At 39.8% G+C, this 24894-nt stretch overlaps 1 protein-coding gene and 1 long non-coding RNA gene across 2 annotated transcripts in view; both read left to right on the top strand.

The window, feature by feature from the left end:
- The first annotated feature begins 1842 nt into the window (after positions 1 to 1842).
- bcl2l1 (BCL2 like 1) overlaps positions 1843 to 24894 on the top strand; it is a 28956-nt gene continuing 5904 nt past the window's right edge. The window contains 2 exon segments of the mRNA XM_030138710.1: positions 1843 to 1981; positions 5677 to 6434. Of these exon segments, the coding sequence (XP_029994570.1) occupies positions 5883 to 6434 (552 nt within the window). The 5' untranslated portion in view covers positions 1843 to 1981; positions 5677 to 5882.
- LOC115422393 (uncharacterized) lies at positions 18006 to 22131 on the top strand. Its single transcript, XR_003935840.1, has 4 exons — positions 18006 to 18020; positions 19105 to 19109; positions 19476 to 19483; positions 22069 to 22131. It is a non-coding gene; the product is annotated as an uncharacterized LOC115422393 (long non-coding RNA).

Genomic DNA, 24894 nt, shown 5'->3' with positions numbered 1-24894 from the left:
TTATTTGATCAGAACAGGATCTAATGCTATATCACCAAATGTTCCTGTGTTCAAACTTAAATTATGTTTTACAGACATTACAGTTTAAGATCCTGTTCAAATGGTCATATTCTATTAGTTCAGAACTAATATCAGAACATTATTTTTGTGCAATTCCAACAAAGGAACCAACATTATTTAATAAGAGTGTTAAATAAGAATAAAAATATAGACTCAAGTCCAGACTCAAAACGCATCTGTTTAGGACCTCTTTGTGAACAGAATTGCATTGTCCAATTTTTTAACCTGCCTTTTATTTTTTACTCTGCTTTATTGCTTGTTTTATACTCTCCTGTTTTACTGTACGGCAGGGGTCACCAATCCTGGTCCTTGAGGGCCGATATCCTGCATGTTTTAGATATTTCCCTCTTCCTGCACACCTGGCAGTTGTTATCAGGCTTCTGCAGAGCTTGATGAAAGGCTTATGGTTTGAATGGTGTGTTGGAAGAGGGATACATCTAAAACAAGCAGGATACCGGCCCTCGAGGACCAGGATTGGTGACCCCTGCTGTACGGTGTCCTTGAGTGCCAAGAAAGGCACCTATAAATAAAATGTATTATTATTATAAACAAAAATAAAAACTAAAAAACAAAAAAGAACCTCCACACTATCTGCATTGGAAATAAATACCTAAAAATATTGATACAGTACGTTTTAATATCGATACAGTATTGTGAAATTAAATATTGTGATATACTGCAGAACCGATATTTTCTTACACCCCTACTAAATATACTAGTCTGCAGTATTTTTTTTTTTTTTTTATTATCTGCTTCAGAGATTGAATGTGTTAAATCTTACACTCTTTAATAAGATGAATTGGAAAACAAATGACAAAAGTGCTGGTTAGCTGATGTTTTCAGTGTATATGATAAAGTGTTAATAACCACATATATTAGTTTATATACATTTATATGTTAGCTTTATAAATCTTCCACTAGTAAAAACCTGAAAGGTGAATGTATTGAAATGCACAAACAGTGTTTTGTTGTAGATCTGGAAGCTCTGAGACAAACACTCCTTTTGAGTAAAACATATTATCATTAATTCCCAGAATTTCACCCTTTGACCCAAGACTGTCTGGGAAACTACAGCCAACCAACAATTTTGACTTAAGTTTTCTTTTCTTTATTAGAAACTTAAAATTGGTGAAGTTTCACTGCTTTTATTCTGGAGGTATTGTACTTGTAAACCAGTGACATTTACGTACAATAGCAATGCGCTTTTCTTCCATGTAGTTCACACAGATGTCCACAGGGGGGCACTCACAATGTACTCAACCTATTAATGAGCACGAGACGCGCTGGATTTTGGGGTAACCGTAACAAAGGTTACCATGGAGACCTCTCACATCCTTTGTTTTGGCAAGTACAGTGTGTAGCTACCTACAACCGGCTGCAGCATAGATATGGCAAATCTCCATTTAAAGAAAACATAAAAATTATAAACCAAGTAACTAGATAGGCAGACATTCATGAAGGTGATAACTGAACTCAACCAGCACTTGAATAATTGATACACTTCTCCAAAACGACGCTCAGACAAACATAAAGTAGCTCACTTTAGCTAACTAGTTAGCATTAACATTAGCCAAGCGAGCACCTAGCTAAACTCGTTTTTACTAAACTACTTCTTAAGTCAAGTCAGCCAGTAACACGCCAATATCGAACCACGACAATAATACTTCGTATTTAACACGACTGCCAAAGACTTTCCACAGTAGCTGAAGCTTTTGTGCGTTTATCTAGAGCGAGCAGAGTCAGCTGGCACAGCGGACTTACGTAGCTAACGTAGCTGTGGGCGGATCTGAGGTAGCCAGTAGCTGGATAGATGATCTCCGGCGTCGTTAGCCAGGCGGGCTAGCAATGACGGATACGATTATTCCAGCCGGGGTCTGGATTTCAAGATACCAGACATGATTTTATGGACACAAACCTGCAAGTAAGAGCTTTAATAACGCAGTTCTAATGTGTTGTGCTCGAAAATTTGGTGAGTTTGTGTGAAAAGGTTGGTAGAAAGGGTGGATTTTCCTCCTCTGAATCTAGCTGGAGGAAGGAGGTCGGCAGATTGGAAAGAATGCGTTGCGATAATTTTGCTTCCAGCTCGCGTTTTTCGCCTTTTTTCCACCAGTAATAGTTATATCTGTTGAAAATTATGTCGCCATTTTGAAAACGCGTTTGTGATTAATATTTTATACTAATACTTGAAGCTTGTAAATGACAGTGACAGCCATATTCATAATGTGTCCAGTGGCCGTCTACAGTAACGTTGGTATAGGCGGAGCTGTGTGTGTGTGTGTGTGTGTGTGTGTGTGTGTGTGTGTGTGTGTGTGTGTGTGTGTAATGCTTTGCTTAAGAAATACCGTTAATTGTATTTTGCTGAATGTGAGTGTGGGGAAATATATGTCCAGAGCCAGAACAGAGGGTGGTGTCTCAGGGTTCCATTTAAATGCTCTGATTAAAGGTCCTAACCCATGGTTTATGACAGCAGTACGGACTAGCTGGTGCTGCCTTCAGGTACACGCACTAAACCGGTTTATCTAATTAAGTGAATTACATTCTGTGAGTGTTCATTTAATTGGAAATATCTATTGAATAAAGCAACCGGCGAACTTCATTTTAAGAGCACTGACCGTGACAGATAAAGCCTACACGAAATGCAAATACTCCTGTATGTATGTATGTTTCCCTATCAGATATGGACATGCTCTGTTTGTAGATAGTAGCTCAGGCTGGTGGAAAAACCCCCAATATTTTTGCCTAAGGTTGGATAGTATCTTATCGTAGCCTGGTATGTGAGCACACAGGACGTGATTGTGGATCCCAGTGATATTCATGAAGGCGTCTTGTTACGTAATAGAAAAGAGGGTTGGGCGTGAGAGGTGGTGGGAGGGGGCGACGTGGGAGGATACGTGCAAACATACACTCTCCTGCACACAAAGTGGCAGTGTGACATTCGTGGATTTTGACAGCTTTTGTGCGGAAAGATCGACACACGAATTCGTGGATATATTTTTTGTTAACAGGGGAGTTAAAGGGAAACCGGACAGAGGATTGATCACAGCTGTTTCAGTGTGGTTATCCTAGTATAGCTGGTAAGAACATCATTTCCCGTTTATTTCAGTATCAGAGAGACTATATAGTACATAATGTGATTTAATGTGAAATTTGGATGTATATCGCTATGCAGATGATGTCGTGCTGCGTTCAGAGGCACCACAGTATATAATCGCCTGTTCCCTTTACAGGCGATAATATACTGTTGCTTCATATTTAATAAGTTACAGTCCAGATTCCACTCGTATAATCATTTGCACGGCTTTAGTCTTTGGCTTATTTGAGTTAATATTTGATCGGATCGTGTGTTGCGTTCAAGTACCACATTAGGTGGTGAGACGCTGTGAACCCAGAAGGATCTGGTGTTTACCTCAGCGCTGGGCTATTAAAATCCGAGCCACGTGCTGGTAGCTTGGGACCATGTGGCCATTGTAAACACTGCTGCCTTACGAGGATTTATTCCCTTGACCGACTATGCTTTTGGTTTTTTAAGAGCGACTTTGAGGCGAATGTCGTACTAAATGTGCCACTTTGACAAGAAAGTTGTGCCTGTTTGGTTTAATGATCAGATAGAGGCCAGTAGAAACAGTCGGGCTTCCATTGTGCTGGGAGGGACTGTACTTATGTTCATGACATTATGTAATATCAGCTCCAGTATTTTGCATGAGACTTCCAGTCTGTCTACCCTGCACACAATCATAACAGCCTTCCATTTATCAGCTTTTCAAATGTCAATATTGTTAAGGAAAGGTCAGCTTCCCACATGATAAGTAGCAGACAGTTTGGGATCATCGGCGGGTCATGTTCCTCCTACGTGTTCTGGGGTGCTATTTAATGGGAAAAGACAACAGAAGATGAGGAAATTGCTTTTTTCCCATCCCAAAGTGTCTTTTGTTTTATCTTTAAACTAATTTCACTAGCCACAGAATACTGATAAAAAAAAAATACATTGTGACATGGGTGTGTCCCCTATGTTAGATCATTACATATTTGTCATATCTAGACCATTGTTCTGTGTTGAGTCAGTGTTTCAGCAGATACAGCGTTCTAAATGTGTGTATGATTAACGTACTGTATATCTGTACAAAATTCAAAGCACGTTATTCTCATGCACTTGCGGAATGAGTAGCCTAGGTATACAATGATTTTTTATTCTCTCCTTTATTAGACTTTGCATTATTAACAAAGTAACTGAAAAGTATTTAGATGACATTTTAATTATTTAAAGTGGGCTTAAATTGGAAATGTCAACTGTTTTCAGAGTCTGGCTTGACAATTATGTGTGCGCTGTTGTTTTTTTCTGTAGAATTTCATAGTGTTTTCGGTCACTTGTTTCAGGTTGTTATCACACAGGAATTGATCATTTTTTCAGAAGTGTATTTTAAATGATTATCGGATTAAATGAGCATGTAATTATCAGGTTGCACATTGTCATTAGTGAAGATCCTCTACCCGTCATTCTTTAAAAAAACATTTTCAGATGTTTAATTTGACGAGGGAGTCATCAAGTCATCATGTAATTTTGTCTCACAATATCATCACAACACTCTGCATTCAGTCATAGTTCATACATGTGAGATAAGCCAGTATATCAGTATTCTATATACTTGGGTCTCAACAGGAATTACAGACATTGAAGGAAAACAATAGCTCAACAGAAAACCTGGATTTTGCACGGCTAACATCCAACTTTGAGCTTATTCTTCAGTTCAACAGTAATCTATTGGCCACTATCTCAGCTACTATCAACCAGCGTTTATTGTACACATTGCTTCAAAACCACAGAATTGCTCAACCTTTTTGTAACGTACATTTTCTAAGAATCTGAATTCGTTGAATAGTCACTGTAATGCTTACACTGGAAATTCACAAACTGTGCAAAATGATTGGTGTTAATGCCTAGTTTTCCCTTTTAAAGTTATTAAAACTGTCATGTTAACACCTCTTAACAGACAGGATTTTGCTCTTCAAGACCCAGGGCAAAAGCAGTGGAACTAAAGTTTTTATCCTGTTATGATAGACCGATAGTAGAACAGTGTCTGGGTAGTATGAAACCCATATGTAAGACATGATGTGAGGCCTGCAGGCATGATAATAAAGCTATAACTTTTAGATGGTGGAAGTATTCATTAAGTCAGATTTTCATGGCCACTAAAGGATTTGTTTTCTTGTGACTGTATGCAGATTAGTGTGGATATCGCAAACAAAGTGCCCAATAGGCTAGACTCAAAGGTCAAAGAGCAGCGATTAGGACATGGTAGCTGTCTGTGTGGAGCTGTCCCTCTGATCTTTACTCACCTAAAGCCTCACTCCCCTCTCTCTTTGTCTCTCTCACCATCTTTCTCTTTTACACATACACACTCATTTAGTCTAGTATTGTCTCATGAATATCCTAGCCATCTGCTCCATATGTAGCAGCCCAATTAGAGGTGCACTTTGACCCTAACTGTCTAAATTTAATTTGAAAGTCTTCAGCCCCTTCCCACACACTCTTCCTTCATCGCTCCCTCTTACACACACATAATCACAGCACACTAAAGGCTATCCACACTTTGACCTTTCATTGTTGTCCCTCTACAGGACCTGAGCTGAGTTGTCAGCCTTGTGGAGGTTTGGTTTTTACCCCCTGAGTGTCCTCTCTGGATATCAGCTGACCATGGTGGTCTGAACAGAGGGAACAGCCCGGCACAGTGTGTGTGTTCACTCTAACACAGCAAGGCTCGACCAAGAGAGGAGCGGAGGCGACGGACAGCAGAGCAAAGAGAAAAAGCCCATTTAAATTGACAATGTCTCAAAACAGAGAACTGGTGGTTTTCTACATAAACTATAAACTCTCCCAGAGAAACTATCCCATCAACCACATTGGACTCATAGAACCCCCCAGCAGGACTGATGGTGGAGAGGCGGGGTTGGGTGAGGAACAGCGGGTAAGTACGCATGCCAACGGGACTTTTAATGGCACAAGTCCTGGGACCCCTCCAGCATCTCCTGTGCGGCAGCGTTTACCGTCAACGACAAACCTGGACTCGGTGAAAGAGGCCCTCCGGGACTCGGCCAATGAGTTTGAGCTGCGGTACGCCCGCGCCTTCAGCGATCTGCACAACCAGCTGCACATCACACCAGCCACTGCATACCAAAGCTTTGAAAATGTGATGGATGAGGTGTTTCGGGACGGTGTCAACTGGGGCCGCATCGTAGGGCTTTTTGCATTCGGCGGGGCGCTCTGTGTCGAGTGTGTGGAGAAGGAGATGAGTCCACTGGTGGGCAGGATCGTAGAGTGGATGACGGTGTACCTGGATAACCACATTCAGGGCTGGATCCAGAGCCAAGGAGGATGGGTGAGTCTCACACACACAAACACATGGACACACACACTCTGAGGAACATCCTATTGAATGTCTGTAGTGTAATGTTGTTGCTTTGTGTAGCCTTCTTTCTAGGGCTGTAAAGATTCTCCAAATCCACAATTCAGTTTAGACCTCAAATTTTGGGTTCTGCTTGGTTCATATCACTTCACACCTTGTTGTTTCAATTGCTTTGTTCTTATTCATTTATTGGTTTTGGGTGGGATTGAATGAATAAGATAAAATATGGGCATTTTATTGTAATCAGCTATGGTTTGGACCTAGATCAAAAATATGACAGAACCATGACACAGAAAATGGAATCAAATGTGAAAACCATGGGTGATTGTGTCATGGATTTAGTCTCGGTTTGGTTCGACAACTGCTCTGTTACACTCAGGATCTGAATGAATAATCAAAGAAAACTGAATGCAGGTCAATAAAATGCTATTCTGAGAGTCTCGAAGACAGTTTGGGGGAAAAAATAAAGCCTGTAGCAACTGTTAGGCTAATTAAATTGCTTTTATGTTGCAGCTTTTAGGAGTAAAGGCTGCTTCAGACTAGATTGCCAACCACAATGGATCTAATAAACGTGGATGTGATATATAAATAGACAGTGTGTGGATAACACATAATTGTCAATGGTAAAGCTATGCTAATGACTACACTGCTACAGTAGTGGAGCTTATGTGTTTGGAGAAAAATCCAGTCTGTAAAGGTATCGGTGCAAAGGACGAAAGGCAATATAGGACCTTATTATTTTTGTCCAGTGTGTATAGAGACCTGTATGTTTAGCACATAGAAGAAGAAAGCTCTATGAGAAAGGGAGGTTTGGTGATAATGGAGTAGTAAACCATATCAGGATTAAATGAAATGTAAGAAAAGGGCTTTGGTTTTGTTTTGGCTGCTTGGTTGGTGGATTTTTTGTCTAATATTATCCTTGACAGTGAGTTAAAAAAAAAAAAAAAGTTAATCTCACACATCCCTACTTCTGTCAAAGAAAGATCCTTCATAACTGTTTCTAGTGGTTTAGCAAACTGAAGTCACTTGTGTGGAAAATTTCCCTGTCAGCTCTTCAGTGTTGGCATGGCATACCAGGCATGTTGTCGATTCTGTAGTCAGCCAAGGAGAAAAGAGACCAGATTGGATGTTATGGGGAGGAAACAGATGCAAGGTGGCAAACAAACAATTTTTTAAAAAGTCTGTTCCTTAAAACGGTAAAAAGAGAACATTTGTCTGGTCAGCAGCTGGTTCAGCTGTTCTCTAATTGATCAGCAGCATGGAGCTCAATGAGCTGAATCGAAGAGGGGGCTTAACAGGCTCCATCAGGGCTTTGTAGGCTCTCTGCAGCCCGCCTGCCTGGGGATCGAAGTTCTCTCATCAGAGGCCGGGATGAAGTCCGCAGCTTTTACAGATAGCCCTTTGTTTTACGCGGGTCAGTTGATTGGTACTGTGCTTCGCCCTTTGTTTCTTCCACTATCTGCCCATGTTTTCCTTTGTAGCTCCACTCCTCTGCTCTGTTACACTCTTCACCAACCCAGCTGCCTCTCTCTGTGTTTGACTAGAAGTCCTGGTCCTGACATGCAGAGTGTGTTAATGTATATGTGTGTGTGTTACGCCTGGGGTCGGTTGCGGTCAGCTCTTTTCCTTTGTGATGCTCTACTGGCCGTTTGATGGTATGAGGCAGAGCAGCAAGGGGAGGGGTTGTTTATATGCGTGCTGGCACTGTATAAGTCCAGGTCGAAGGTCGATCCTATGGAAACCGACATCTTGGTGACTGAGTGGTGTGCCTAGACGAAAATCCCATTGGACACAGCAGACCTTTAATTTATATATTGATGTATTTCCACATGATCAGGCTGAAACCTGGAGGTAATGCAGAGGAGAGGGGGTGACCCATGATGAAGTCACTGAAACTGATGGCATGTTGAATGTGAGGCTGGTTGTTCCTTTGTTAAAGGGAGGCTGCGGCATTGGCACCGACGCTGCTCTCAATTAAACACCTCTGGTCTAATTGTGGTTGCTGATTTTTTTATTTATTTTTTCTGCATAGGGCTGAACAACATACAAAACATTGATCTCAAAAAATTTCCTGCAATTATTTTGACAAATATTGCTTTAATTTTTCAGGGGAAAAACTTTTTTTCACTTCTATACCAGACAAGCACCTTCTGCTGTTTGGTGAGTCTAATTTGTAGACTAGGCCATCTGTTTGCACTTCATCAAGAACTTTCAGCTCCTGTCATGTGAGTATTACACTTAGGTAGAACTACATGATGTAGAAAAATATTTTGGACAAATTTTTGATTTCAGGACTTTCCCTACCATTATTACCTTTAGGTGCTACACCCAAGACATTTTGGGAACCACCTAAGCCAAATGTATGCAAAGTCAACGCAGAGCGCCTGATACCAAATTAAATAAATAACTTCAATAAGTTTCCTTTTCAGCCTTTTTGGGGGGTTTTTTTGCTCTTGTGGTGCCACTTTTTTGGCTGCAGATCTTGTAATAATAGTGGTTAGCAATTATACAAATTGTAATATAATTAAGTAATAATTTAATTAAAAAATATAACACATTCTTTCCCCACTCATGCTGTCATGTTGGTAGCAAACTTAGTGAAAACCCAGAATCTGAGTCTGTTTGCTTGGTTATAAAACATGATCTTTTTTTAAGAAAAAAAAAAAACATTAGAGTCAAACTATAAATAGTGCACCCTCCCACCCCCCAGCCCCCCTCCAAGAAACCCCAAAAAACAAAACAAAAAACTCATGTTAAGAAATGTAACCTTCAGCCTTCAGCTACAGTCCTTTTTTGATTGTATAATTTAACAGTCTGACATTATTGTGATTTGATTAATTGTGGAGCTCTACATTTCACTTCACTGCAGTTTCAATAATACTTTGATTAATTGCTCAGCTCCACTCTTGGGTAAGTTCTTAAACTTACAGATACATAATCAGATTATTGCCTAATTACATGTTTTTACATCTAAAGCACTATTTTTGGAGAATGAAGTAAATACTGGACTCAAATAGAGAAGCTGATGTAATGAGCTATTCTCACACTGTTTATGTAAAATGTTTTGGTTGTCATTGTCATCGATGCAGTGTAATCAACACTGGTCATTAGGTTATTAAAAGTATCAAGGCACCCATGTATACATTCACAAACATTCACAAACTTGCACCAGCTAGTTTGCTTAGCAACAGTGTGCTAGAACAACACAGTGTGTAACATGCAGTAGCTGCCTGCAGTTACCAGATTGCATGTCAGTGTAACCTAGACATGGAAAAATCAGTGACTTCATCTGAAATGTTGAATGGGTCAGCTTGTTTAAAGAATCCGCTCGTATGCTTTCACTTCTCCTGCTGACAGAAGGACAACACTGACTTGAGCACATGATGCCACTTCCTCCCTCTCACTGCTGAACCAGTTCCCTGTCTTTTTTTTTTTTTTGTTTGTTTTTGTTTTTTTTTTTTGGTTATTGAGAACAGACTTAGGTGTATTTGCCATAGGGGTAGTCCCAAGCTGCAGTGAAATTTACAATACCGTAGGTGGTTTACCGCTAGAGTCCTAGCGTGTTTTCCCGTCAGCCTGCTGCTTTTCCCCTTTTTGTCATCACATGACTCTGTGTCACTTTCTCTCTTTTGTGGTGTATCTGTTCAAAACCGACCTACACATCTCCCTTGAAATCAACTATAGTCTTAGAGTCTAAACCCACTTGAGACTTTTCTTGTTTTTCCTTTTTTTTGTCTTCTCTTTTTTCCTGTCTTGCCTCCCCTGATGCCTGCTCACAGGGATGAAGCACAGAGCCGTTGGCAGATGTGGGAACCTGAGTATAGCTGTGAGGCAGGTGTGCCCTCTGTGTTAGCTGATGAAATATTAGTCTGCTCTAAGCAGCCGCAAGGTCACTCTCTTCCAGTTTATTGTTTCTCTGTCTCAGGCTTGTATTGTTGCGTCCCACATTTCTGCATATTTGTTGTCTAGAAGGGTTGGGACTGAGATCGAGGGAAGACCAAAACGACTATTTTTGGATGGCAGTATTCCAGCAAATTCTCACCCTGATGAAAATGGCAGTTTTTAATATTTATAAGGTTAAGTGTCATCATGTGATGAATAATAAATATTATTTAAATACACAGGCAGTTCCTAAAATGTTGAATATCTGTCCTTTCAAAATATGATGCATGAGCCATTATTCTTATTTGTACACATAAACTCCTGTTCTATCTGACATTTCTTTATTGTCTATTCTTTCAGCTTCATTTTCATGCTGAGATGTTTAATATGTCATCTCCTATTCATATAACAATACATACATAACAATACAGCTCATTTTCTATTGAATGAATAGTATACTATTTCTTTAACAAATAAAAAGTTCTTACCTCATATTTTATTATTTTCTCAACATTAATTTAGAACCTTTTTACCATTTTTTACAAAATAGAAAAAGGAAGATAGGAAACATTTCAGCTACCAAAAAGAAAGTCTGTGCTTATTGTTTGACATGATTCTTGCATAGATGGTGAAGGTTGATGGTGGTTAAATCTGTTGTGGGGACCAGTCTGGGTCTGTGGCATTGTTTTCAAAATGCAATTTCCTACAATGTCCGTGTCAGACATTTCTTGCCAAAATTAGGTCTAGCCTGTGTGATACCATGCATCATCCAACTGAAGTCAAATTTTACCACTAAGTGTGTTATTTGCCTACAGTAGAGTACAATAAGAAATGACAGATGTTTATACATACATACATACATACATACATACATACACATATATATACATATATATGTATATATATCACACATCTCTATTTTCATATTTTTATAGTGATTTGTTTGAATGAAGTACACATGGTTGTATTTTGATAATATTCTACTGTAAGGATAATTATTGACTGTTTTAATTTAATTCACTGTACAAAAACCCTCAGGCACTTGACGTTATCTACAGCGAATAATATAGTATTAAACCAGGTTTAAAGGGGGAGGTTATTCCACTGAAAACCTACTACCATTATTCTCTGGAGGCATGCGAGTGCACCCATACTGTAAGGCATTTCAACTGTGAGGCTACTGAGGTGACAGCTAAATATTGCAAAGTGAAAGGTGTTTTGCACAACACCTTGAATCCTGCTGTCATAAAAAAGTGATAAGACGTAAGCTTAAAAGATCCCAGCAGAGCTTTTTTTGCAGCCTCTGCCGTCCAGGATGCTGAGATATTAGATAGTAGTAGGGGAATACGAGATAACTACACTCCAGCCAGATTCACCTTCCACAGCCTGTGGTTTTAAAAGAAGCACAGCAGTGAAGCCATATATTGTAAGATAATAAACCTCCTTGGCAGACAGCAGAGGTAGAGACAGTGCCATCGACCTAATAATGCTGTTTCCAGCAGAGCAGGCGATGGCAGTGATTACTCAGTGGAGATTGAGCTGCCTTGGGGTGGGGGTACGAGGTTATTACCAATTATAGATGAATAATATCTCAACCTGCTACCGGGGAAAACAACGACACCCCCCCGACAGACTAATAAAGGCTAAACTCATTTAGAAGAAGTGTGCTGCCACGGTCTGGGGAAGCTTGGCTGGGGCTGGACGGAGATAGGGGGTGCTTCTAGAAGAGAAATGAGGAAAAAAAAGAGACCATTAGCCTGTTGTTGTGCTGTTGATGGTCTCGGTGAGGTCAAGAAAAAGTTAACTACAAGAAAAATGCCCTCGAGCAGCCGAGTCTGTATTGGCTATTTTTCCCAAGCCTGTTTTTATCACCTTTGACACTTAGAGCTGTGCACATGTTTTTGTGTGATAGATAAACTGTATGTTTATCCTTATGTCTGAATGTATACAGGCTGGCTCCATTGAAAAGTGGCTCATGCTGTAATTAAAGGCCTGTGGAGGGTAGGCCATTGACTTGTTTTGACAAGAGGAGCACCTGAGCTTCCTTTGTGCCATTCTCCTTGGCAGACTTTCTCTCTCTCTCTCTGTAATTAACATGCACATAGGATAGGCGGTTAGATCCACAGAGTCGTCTGTCAGGCCGTCCTATCGTAGAGGAGTAGGAAATCTCACCCTTGGGACCTATCTACCCTGCCTCCATCTCTCTTTCCCCCTCCTCTGATGCCCCGCCACCCTTCATCTTCAGTATCTACCTCCCTGTGTCCTTCCATCCCCTTCCTTCGATTGATTTTGTCCCTTATGGTCTTTATGTGTACGCCCCTTCCTCCTCCCCCCTGCTCTATTCATCTTTTTTTTTTTGAGTTCCTTTATTTCCCCTCGTCTGCCCTTCCTCCACTTCCCTCTTTCTTCGTTTCCTTCCATCTCCACATCCATTTGTTTCTCCTATATCTTCCAGTCTGTAGCGGCTAAACACATAACAGAGCAGACGTGTTAGCACACTGCCACGTTTCGTCAATCTCGTTTAACCCTGTGTACCCGTGTTGCATTGCTTTCTCTCATGTTTGTCAGTTTGTTTTTCAAAAACACACGCACATTCCCTGGAACATCGTCATCAGTGCTATCGATTCCCTCCGACTTTATCCCCGCTCACTACCCCCACACTCCTGCCCACACAGCTCCTACCATCCCTTCATCTTTCCTTTTCCTTCATCCCATTTTCCCTCCCTCGATATCTTATGTTCCATCTCATCCCTTTATCACTAATGGCTCATGTATGACTAATTAGAAAAGATGTTTTTGTGTATTTGAGGAACAATGTTTCTCCCATCAGACAAAGTTTGTACGTCTGCTTGTTTGTTGCTAATTAAACACATGGCATGTTTTGTTGTTGTCTTATACATTTAATTCTTACATTGTTTGGTGGCGTGCTGCACAGGGGAGGGGACGGCGCCAAGTCAGACTGGTCATGTGACTACCTCAGACAAAGGACCTGCGGCCACATACACACACGCAAGAATTTGCTTTATTGGCTTTTTCGTTGTGACCACAGGTGTGTTGTTGCTTTGCTGACAAAATCAGAGCTGGACATGAAATGCTGAAGTAAACCTGACTTTGTCACTGTCTCATTCTTTAACTTTTGTCACACGTAAAATTCGCAGCGAGACACAATAGTCCAGCAAACCTTTTTTGCTTTGGATCAATGGATCACTTTTGTTAGCGCGCCGTCAATAAATGCCTTTGTAAAGAGACGCACATTTAACAGTGGTGGGCGGCTCTATGCAGATTGATCTGTGATTGTTTCATATGAATGCAGCTTTTTGGCCACAGATGCGTCTTTGTTGTTTTTATATGCATATGCGTCTGCGTTTTAGCTAATGCATTTCATGATGTGTGAGATGTGTCACATGGGCGATGGTGTGTCTGCTTAGATTCAATGGTGTGTGTCAGAGTCACAGCTTGAAAATGGCAGTAAACAGATTGTATGATTCAGTTGCCTCTAGCTCTGTCAAAAGAGCAGCAGTGACATGTTGTCTGTGCTGGTTGTTCTTATGTATGTACTTGTGTCCCACATGTTTAAGAAAAACGACTTTCATGTGCAGTTGTGGGATACATTTACATGCTCACATTTGGCAAAAATTGGGCTGTACCATTCCCGCAGGGTTATCTGGTCTGCCTTTTGCTCTGGTTTGGAATTGTCAACTGGAAAGTACAATAGAACCAGGACATCACAAAAATGAGTGAAAAAATTGATGTAGAGCAGTTCATGTGCAACTCATGTTCTGTTATGAGCAAGTTTACTCACTTTGTTGTTTAATACAAAGTAAAGGAAAGGAAAAAAATGCCTGTACAGTCAACATATATGTATGAACAATTGCCCCCTTCTGTGTATATTTACAGCTTCTCTCAGAACATGTGTTGGTCTTGTGAATGACCTGTAACCGCCCTGAAGCATCCCACAGCAGAGGAAAACACACAGATCAGCATACACCCAGCAGAAAGACAACAGCACGCTCTCTAATGAGTAAATTTGTAACACACAGACGGCATCTGACACTCTGTCTCTCATTTAGAAAAACACACTTTTAAGTTAACAGCGGCAAGGTGCCTTTATATTCAACACACAGACTGTGTTTATACATCCACAGCACATATCCAGCTGTGAAGATAGATGAGTGTGTGTGTGTCTATACTGCCAGCTCCACTGCAGAGCACAGAGCTATTAGAGCGCCTTTGGCAGACTGGAAGACATCAGACTTTCACTGTAGTGTACCATTAGGGTGCAGTGAACCCCCCCACGGATGTGTCTGGCAGCACAAGGTTAGGAGGATGTGGATACAGAGGCAGAACGGTGCAGGCTGGTGACTCAGCTAGAGGACACCAGTATGTAGGTCAATAGGTTACATGTATAGCAGGGTTGGGTTTTTGTGCACCAGGTTACATTTAGTCTACGAACAGCTGTATGTCTGTGGAGCACAGAGAAGACATTCATTTAGTTGCCTATGTGCTGCTCCACTTCTCTGAGACTGAGGCTTAGTGGTAAAATCAGGTCACGAACAAGTCTCCCCCCCCTTCCTTCCATCTTCCTCTCCACTCTTCCCTCTCCTCCTCCTGTCTGCTTGTCCCCCTCATTTCTTGCCATTTCTGTTCCAGCCCACATCCCTACCCTTTTCTCCTGCGACATTTTCCCATTCTAATGTCTTGAGTGCAAAAGCATGAGCATCTGCCTGCATTCGCTCTCCTCTCTGATTGCATTTCATCCCTCTCCATCTTCTCCTCCTTCTCACTCTATCTGCTCTCCCTCTGTGTTTTCTCTCTCTATGCTCATATCTGTGATCAGATTATGAGGCATATCATGGGATTAGTGAGTCTCATGGCATGTATTAAAAGTGGGAGAGCTGCGGGTTGGATAGAATGGCTTGATGAGTATTTCATGGTAATGTTGTGCCCAATCTCAAATAGCACAAGGACTAAATGATGATAAAGAGCATCAAGGCCATCGACGTTATATTCATCACAGGCTTGTTGGAATGGCCAAGGGGGCGAGGAAATAAAGACGAACGATATCTGTGCAATGAGAAAAGGGAGATAATAGAAAGAGAGCAGAAAGTCGAGTAGTGCAAGCCCCATTTATATTCATCCACGCTGAAATGATTCTGGGGAATCCTGAATCTGTGTCTGTCATATTTTTTAAGATTTTATGAATATGTACAGTATGTGAGGGGAGTGTAGTTTTGCCCTAAGCCCCCAGTTTTGTAGTGATTGTCAGTATGGGAAAGGTCATAACATTCCTGCTAGTTGCTCTCCTCTCCTCATGGGTTTCCCCCTTTTCACTTTCCAGTTATTTTCATCAGCCTTTTTGTCCTGCAGCAAGCCTCGATCTTGCTCTCTTTTGTTCTAGTTTTTGCTCGTTTTTGTTTCATTTCACACTCTCGCTTTCTTTGTGTCTTCCATTCTTTCTTTGTGTTATTATTTCTCTCTCTCTCTCTCTCTCTCTCTCTCTCTTTTCTATCTTCTAGCTTTCTTTTTTTCTTTTTCTTTTTCCAACAGATGGCAGGTCTCTAGGTCATGGTGAGGTGTTTTGGCGGGGTGGCGGCCTACAGGGCGGAAGGTGATGTCGCTGACATCCAGTCAGATATACTTCTCTTTGCTTTGATTCTCTCTCCTTTTTCTCCTTCATGCTCTCTCTGTACCAGACAAACACACCGTCCCGAGTCCTTGGCCTTCCCGGTGTGTCTCAGTGGCGTATACATATGTGTGTGTGTTTGCTGACAGAATGGGGTTTTTTGCAGAGAGACAGCCCCCAGAGTGGGGCAGGGAACAGATTGGAGTCTGAGCCTTCATGTCCTGACTCATTAATCTCCTCTTTAATTCATGGCCTCACCGCCGGCTCAACACGTGCCCATACACACACCGTCGCACACACACATATACACGGTAAGCTCCAAGGTCTAAAATGAGTGGAAAGAGTACATACAGTCACAGTGGCATTGGCACCAGTTAGTGTGTCACTGAGGGACAACCTAATGATTCAATTTCCTCATTCCTTGCTTCCTGTCTACTGCTTGGAAATGATCCATTACATTTTACAGAACCCGTTGTCTTGAACACCTCGTCACCCCACAGCAATGCCGGCATTGATCTCATACTTTCAGTGGCAAGTGATCGAGCCAAGAAAACTTACCACACAAGTTGTTGCTGATCTTTGTGCTTCGGGCCTTTTTAAAACTCCTGCTTTTTAGCTGACCTCTGGGTTTCCATACACACAACATGGAAGATTGACAAACATCATGACTCTCTTGTCTTTCACTCTCTTCAGTATTAAAACAGCAGTAGTCCAGTCCACTGTGCTTGGAGCTGCTGTCTGTCAGCTTGCATTTAAAATGTCATGTTTTCTTTTTCTGGGCAATGCATGAAAAATAAGTAGAGAGGAGCAACACACAGTGCAAAAAGAAACCACTTATTTGAGTGAACTGCAGTGTAAAATTGCTACATAAGTCAAGGAGCTTCAAAGATCTTTGTCTACTGTATATGAAACATGCACATTTTAAACAAGTCGATCCAAATGGATGCACTCCTCCTGCAGAATCAGCAAGTGTAATATGTGTTTTCCATATTTTCCTTACACAGCTAGTGCACTTTCATCTTTTTTGACTTTTAGGACAACCTGTCAGTTTTAGTTGGATGTGATTCCTATTTTTCTTGTGTTTTTCCCTGACTTTGTCAACATATTATCCAGTGTCTGCTCTTGTCACTTGACAAGAGAAGTAAAAAAAAAAGTTAGTCCTGTTCCGTCATTAAAGTCCAAGAAGGAAAGATGCGTTACATTTAACTTAGCTGTAGAGTAGTGCTTTTCAGTTTTAGTCATATGTGTTCTTTGGCAGCCAGCTTGTGTCCTTTCTGGCTCTGCAACTGCCTTGACCCTTTATGATAAGGATGAAATATGAGGGAAGGCCTCAAGGAAGAGAAGCAAACGCAGATTAAACTCTTGCCACTGATGACCACAATGATAAACAGGAATAGGCGTTTACATTGTTGGCTAATTTTTCAAAATTGACGTCATTCAAAAGCCCATTGATGCCCCCTACCAATATAGTCCTAGTGATGCTAGCGGTAATTATTTATCCACTAAAACAGTCATGTGATGTTTGATGTTATGCTGTATTTGTGAGACAAGATTGTTTTTATCAAGATATGCAACCAAATTCAGACAGACTGGAGACTAGCACTGGTACAGCAACAAAGAACTATAATTTGGTTTAAATAAATGTCTCAACAGTGTTGGATCCTAAATTTCCCACAATGCCCTATAGTAGGATAATTATTTAGCCCTAATCAGACCTGATAATCTGCAGTTTTTATGTTTTTATGATTGTAGGTGTCCTTTTCTTTTTTTTTTTTTTTTGAGATAGCCATTAACAAATTAATGCACAATAAATAATTCTTCCCATAGCACTATCTGTCCTCAGCAATAGTTCATTTACTTTTGATTAGAATACTTATTATTTATAATCCCTTCTGTGAAATCTGATAGTAAATATTGTATAAATACAGTATTATTGAATAGTACTCTCTTGATTTGGTTTGACAGCTTTCTACCAAAATTTATGTTGAGTTGCCGTAAAATTTGACACCAGGATCTGCATTTTTACAGCAAATGTATAGTTGTTACAAATATCAGTTATTTTTCCCATTGATCATTAATAATTGGTATTAATGTCAGGCTTGATTTCAAATAAATAAATGAATAAATAAAGAGGTCTACCCCTAGTTTACAACACAGTAGTTTTAGTATTTCTATTACTTTAACATTAGAATGATAATTCAGTCATTATGTCATAAAATACAGTATTATGTGTGAACTGGGGGTTTGTATCATGAAAGTTAATCTGCTCTTCCTTTTGATCCTGCCATGTCACTGTGGTCCTCTGATGCTCTCATGGACTCTTAGTCACAATGTAAGGCAGAGGTCAGAGCACAAACACATTCACTGTACCTGGAACTATCTACACACACTTAGCCTGGATGACCTCATGTTGAGTTTCACAGTCCAGAACACCGTGTCACTTTCACATGGTGTCGCTCTTCAAACAGGATTTCATCCGTCAGCTGGATCATGCAACAGTGAGTTTACCTAATAAACAAAAACACATGATGTTCCGTGCTCCGTACTGTAGTCTGGGCAAAGTTTCACAACTAGCAGGAAGTGTTGCTCACCTCCAGCAATGACGTATGACATTTGTTAATGTACTAAAAAGCCAGCTCTTTGTCCTTGTGACTCTGTTGGGCCATCAGACTCTGGGTGACAGGCACCATGTGAACTCCTCAAATATGATCCAGCTTTCTGTTCACTTTTCAGACCAGTTTAATCATCCTCTTCCCCTCAGATCCAGTCACAACCAGTTAGAGTTTCAGCCTGTTTCAGCTTTGAAAACAAACTGTCGTTTTTGCTCAGTTCCTCTTCAGTCCATTCATTGACTGATTGTGCAAATGTGGCTTTATTGTAACTTAGCCATTCACTTATAAAGCACTTAGAGATGTACAGATAGGCCCTGAAAGTATCGTTATAGCTGTGAAATGGTATTTAAAGCATGCCGACAGTGACCTACACACAGGGTTTATGCATGCTTATCATGCTGAAAGGCTTTGTCATCATAGATTAGATATTAAGATGAATTCATGTGGATTGCACTTCACATATACAAGAAGTAGTTTTAATCAGGAAACTGCCCTTCAATTATTTATCGTTATATATTGGTGGGAGCAGAAGTCAAGATTACCTTCATCAAGACGTTCGGAGAAGGTTAGAGAAAGAATAAAAGTTTTTGTCTATCTCTCTATTCTGGGACAGATCAAAGCAATGGAGGAGGTTGGCCTCTGCTCTAGTGCATGCATCACAATGTAAGGAAACATCTTGAGCGCATGTTTGATTTTGAGTAGTATATCTGTGGAGAACCTGAAATTGAAGGAGGTGATAGAATAGGCGATTTGTATCACCAACCCCCCACTCCCAGAATTGAAGGTAAATCTCTTGGTAGGAATAAACCCATTAAATTTTGGAACAGATCCAGAAAAAGAGGACAGAACAGTTTTTTTTTCCCTTTTCTCCTCTGTGTGTAAGATAGGGCCCTCTAGTTTATTTAGTTGTTTGCGGTTTTTTCCACCATGTTTAGCACTCCACAGATCATGACCTCCTTCTGATTTGGTAACTTTCCACTTCAGCTCATGCTCTCGTTCAGCCCTAGTCTCTGGATGGGACTGGTTCAAAGCTGGTTCATCTAGATTGTTTTTGTCAAGTCATTGCTATTCAGTGGGAGTGTTGTGCTCATTCACAAAGGCCCTTATGTGACCAGAGGGAAGAGCCTTTGTCAGCTTTCTATGAACGCAGAGAACTTTCTAGTTGAGCAGAACTTTCTGGACTCCACTCTGCTCCTGAATGGGGGGGTGGGCATGAGCTTGCTGTTCAACTGCAGCGTTGTTTTATCTCTAAGTCTTACCACTAGTTTCCCGCCACTGCATGTGGTCAACAAAGCCTGAGCGTCACATGAGATGAGAGTTGCTAGAAAGCGATCGTTGTGTGCTGAAAGGAAGCTGTCTAGAGCAGATGTCAGAGCATGCATACAAAGACACTGAGACTATCATATTAAAAGAAGCCTGCTCGTCTGTTGTGCATACACGTGCAGTTTAAAAGTGACAACAAACTCAATGCCTGCACTACGTGATTGCGCAACTACATTTTTTGTCTATAAAATTTAAAAACGTGCAAATCAAGTTTCACAACCCAAAGGCAATACTTTTGAAAGTTTTTTTTTAAGTCACATATCCCAAAATATCCATTTTACAAAGATGAAAATAGAGAGAAACAGCATTTACAAATTGTAAACAGTCAGTTGTTACATTCTTGTGTTAACAATTCATTAATCATTTCAGTATTTTCCACCACATTTTTCATCCTATTATTTAGATCTAAATTAAATCCATCTTTACATCTAAAGTATGTTTATCTATAATTTTCTCCATCACTAAAAAAGTTTGCCTTTGCTTTGGGATCTTGAAATATTTTTTATTTAATGAAATAATGTGTGAAACTGATCTTCATTCTGCTCACTTAGCACACATTTGCTAACTTAACATAATGACATTCCCTCGCTTACATTATTGCCATGTGCATTCCCTAACTTACAGGATTTCAATCTGTCTCAAGCCCTGTTTTGCCTAAAAGGAACAGAATTTCCAGTGTTAACTGAAGTGCGTGTGTGTTGTGTGTCATGGTCAGGGGCTTTCACCATCGGGGGATTTGAATGTTGCAACTTGTTATGGTGCAACACCAGAGCAACAGACAAGTCAGAGCTGATGAATGGGAAGCTCCTGCTAATGATCGTTAAAATCGTCCTTTCTCCACATGTCGTATCGGGCCATTTATCAGCCACAGAGATGGACCTGCAGGACCTGACACACTCGCACACATCACACGCCCTAATCAGCTGCCTCCTGGTAGCCGTGGCAACCAACTGCAGAATCTCCTTCCTCTCCTTCTTTCACTATTTCTCATTTTCTCTCCTGTTTCTCTCTCGCTTATATCCAACCTTTTGCCTTTTGCTTTCATGAGCTAATCCTTCTCTCATCTCTCTTTCTCTTTTTTTTCTCGCCAGCTAACAAAGAAAGTTAAAGACTTAGAAAAAACACACAGACACGGCCTTAAAGCACTCACCAGGCCGCTGCCTAGCACCTGATTTCCTATGGGAGCACAAGAGAGATAAAAAAATAAAGGCGTGACCGTGTGAAAAAAAGAGGGGGAACACAGTAGAAGGCAGATAAAGACAGGGTTTACCTACTAGGTGGGACCATGGAGGATTGAGTGAATCGAGCTGTGCTATCTTAGTAATGCTAATGCTGCTCAAGAAATAAAGAAAAGGCCCTTGTTATAGTTTACTGAAAGTACAACTGAGATCCAACTCCGTGCATTAATAAACCTGGACTGTCAAAGTGCCCATCAGTGCTGTAGGAAGGACTCAGAAATATTACAAATGTGACCTTTGTGTTCCTTTAAACATTTAAGCTGTTGGGACAGTGCAGAACACTAACAGTTGATGCATCAGCTATATTAAGGATGACAATGTTAGGACAAAAGGCAGAGACTACAGGAAATGGCTCCCGGTGTCAGATAGAAAAGCGACACCCATGGAAAAGTGACCTGCACGTCAGTTTTCTATTATAGAATTCTGACCCCCCTTATGGAAAAGTGACCCACCCCCAGTAAATCCCCAAAGTTGTAAAAAATAAATAAATAAATAAATATACACATATATACATACATACATAAACACACACACACACACACACACACACACACACACACAATTGTTATACAGTAATATACAATGTTCAATGCAACATAAGTATGCATTTACAGTATATGCAATGTTATGATTATAACTATCATATTAAAAAAGTATTGTGAGATATTGTTATTTTGTACCTAGGTCATAATAAAAAACATCTTACAACTACAGTACACAATAAAGCATAGAAATAGGCAAAGGGTCAAAAATCTATAGAATGGAAAAGTGATCTACATTGCATATTACAACTACATTACATAATAAAACAGAGTAAAAATTCTACAGCATAGAAAATTATTATTCTTTTAATTAATATTTATTTTAAAAATTTGATTTATACATTAAAAAATAAATACATAAAACCTTTTTTTTTTTTTTTTTTTCAGTTTTTTCATAATTTAGGGTAGATTTCATGTCTATAATGTACAGCAACTATAAAATGAACACAGATTATTTATTTCAATGGCTATCTGAGTCAATTAATTTTGTAGTTTCTGTTGAAAATTTCAAATTATACACATATATTTAAGCTTATTATGATATAGAAATGTATTAGAACATTTTATTAACATACAGTACAAATTCATATAAAGGATCAAAATTCTGTGGGGTGGGTCAGTTTTCCATACTAGAACAGTGACCCGGGGGTCAGATTTCCATGGGGTCAGAATTCTATATGACACCGGCAGTGTCACTAACAAGACGGATGATTAATATTTAAATCATTATAAGCAATGATGTGATTGTATCATATTCTGTTTGAATCAATGAAATGTCATTCATCCAATTTGAAAAGTGATTGGAATAGTTCCAGGGGAAAAATAGGAAATGTTTCTTAAAGGTTCAATGTGTGTAAGATTTAGGAGGTACGGAACATTATTATTGCAGGATATCTGGAAAATACAAGTCATTTTGTTTTTTCCCCCTTACACTGCTGGTTGACTTAAACAAGGGTTATTTGTGTTATTAGCGGCCCCTGTAGGACACTGTGATGGGTGGAGGTTCATTCGGCTGCAATATACATCTTTGCCACTAGATACCAATAAATACTCTGCAGTGAAACTTAAAGTCTCTATCTCCGAGTGATCATTGTTTGTGCTTTTTTCTCAGTGAGTCCATGAGGCAGGTTTGGGCAAGTTTTTTAGAAGTTAGTGTGGGAAACACAAGAATGTCACCAAGCAGTAAAGAAAGGTTGTACCTATGTTTACCCAGCCACAATGGTAGAATAGAGTACTCAGTACAAATGGAGAATACAATAAAAGAGTGGGAGGCCGATGAGGGTGGTGTTTTTGTAAGAGCACACCTGTTACTATCATTAAGGATATGTGAAAAACTTATTTTGGTAACACAGGAAAGCATTACATTCTTTTTTTACCACTTAATTTTTACTCCTAAGTCTGTAAGCATGTCAGCTTGATAGTAATTAACCGTTTGTAAGAACAGGTATATAACAACATAACCTCAAATTCACACAGAGTATCAAGACAAACACCTCTCTGATATCTCAAAATGTACATGTGTATCCAAACAATTAAAAAAACATTAACAACTGACTAGCTTTAGCATAACTTAGGTTTTTATTTAGGCCTGCATGATATTAGGAAAGTCTATGATAATGTTCAATTTTGAAATGATGACGATGACTTATGTTATGTTGGTTAGAATTTATTTTTGGCATGTGTAAGATTTGTTCACATACTTTGAGGAACTGACATGGGACTTTGTAATCAGTAGAAAAAGGGTAAGGGATGTGAGTATATAAGTTGTACTTCATCCCACTCCTTTTCTAATATATATATATATATATATGATATGTATGTATTTTCTTTTTTTTTTTTTTTTTAAACTGTTTTCTCTTGTTTTTTGATATTCGGAATAAAAATAAATAATTATACAGTTGCAACCAAATTATCAGGGGTTTATCTGAAGATAACTGATGACTAGCAGCAGCAGCATCTGATTGGCTAGATGGTGTCAAATGTAAATTATGTAGGTAAAATGTTTTATTTAACTTAACCTGTACTTAACATACAGACATAATGAAGGGTTTACAAGTAGACTAACTGGTGCAACCAGATCCAGAATATTAACACCACACTATCACATCCCACTCAAGAGTGAGGACATGTTATTTATGCCCCTATTGCAGTCACACTGCAGCATTCTTTTATTACCGGTGTGAACTCCCATGGAGGATGACTTAACTCCAGATCATTTCCCCACTTGTGTACCAGCATTTCAGAGCTGTATAGTTGAATTTTAATAATTGATAAATACATTTTAAACTTCATCATCATGGTGATGAAAATGCACACTTAATCGATCAGTCCTGTGTCTTGATAGATTACCTCCAACGCTGAATGATAACATGTCTGGACGCATCCACTTTACAGATGTCAGTCATCGTCACAGGGTGCATTAGTGCGTCCTCTACACCCACATTCCTCACATTGTTTCACACGCAAGGAATAGGCTGAGGTCAGAACGGCCCTTTATTAGGCAAGACAAAAAAGACTGCAGTAAAACATTGACTCACATTACATGATGCACACTATCTACTAATTACACTACGTCATTATTTACTTTTATACCGCTCATCACTCATCAGTATCCCTTGTGTCTAATTCTTGGTGCTGTACTTTAATGCAGTGAGTGTTGCACTTAAGAACAACTTCACCCATGTACATATTTCAGACTGCCTGCATCTATTACACAATACACCCTTCATTTACATGCAGTCTGTGGTATGCTTTTGTCTCACTTTGACTCGTGTGTATCCTTCCTAAAGCTCTTGCTATATTACATATTTGTCACAGTGATAGTTTAGATGTGATAATCACTCTCTTTCCTTAAAATGTTGTCCATGTGCCACATCAAGGACTGTCGGAAGTCAAGGTGAGATTGAAGATAAATATTTACATTCCTGTCCACTGTGTCACGTGCAGACTGTGAAGACTCTTCACGGTCAGAGGGTCAGAGGAAGGAAGGCCACACGCTTCCTCCAAGAGAAGTGGAATGGTGTGGGTGCAGGTTGAAATGTAACAACAGGGCCTCTATGTTGAATTAAGTTACATATTTAAAAGGTTTACAGCCCACTGATTCATTGGAAAGCACACACTCATGAAAGCACCTCAAGGATGTTTACTTTCTATGTTTGTATTTTACAGCTGAAGTAGTGTGTGTTGATTCAGAGCTAAAGCATGAATGAAAAG

Source organism: Sphaeramia orbicularis, chromosome 7 (genome assembly GCF_902148855.1).
Source record: "Sphaeramia orbicularis chromosome 7, fSphaOr1.1, whole genome shotgun sequence".
NCBI classification, from domain to species: domain Eukaryota; kingdom Metazoa; phylum Chordata; class Actinopteri; order Kurtiformes; family Apogonidae; genus Sphaeramia; species Sphaeramia orbicularis.
Note: the sequence above shows the minus strand (reverse complement) of the source record. Positions and strands in the feature narration are given on the sequence as shown.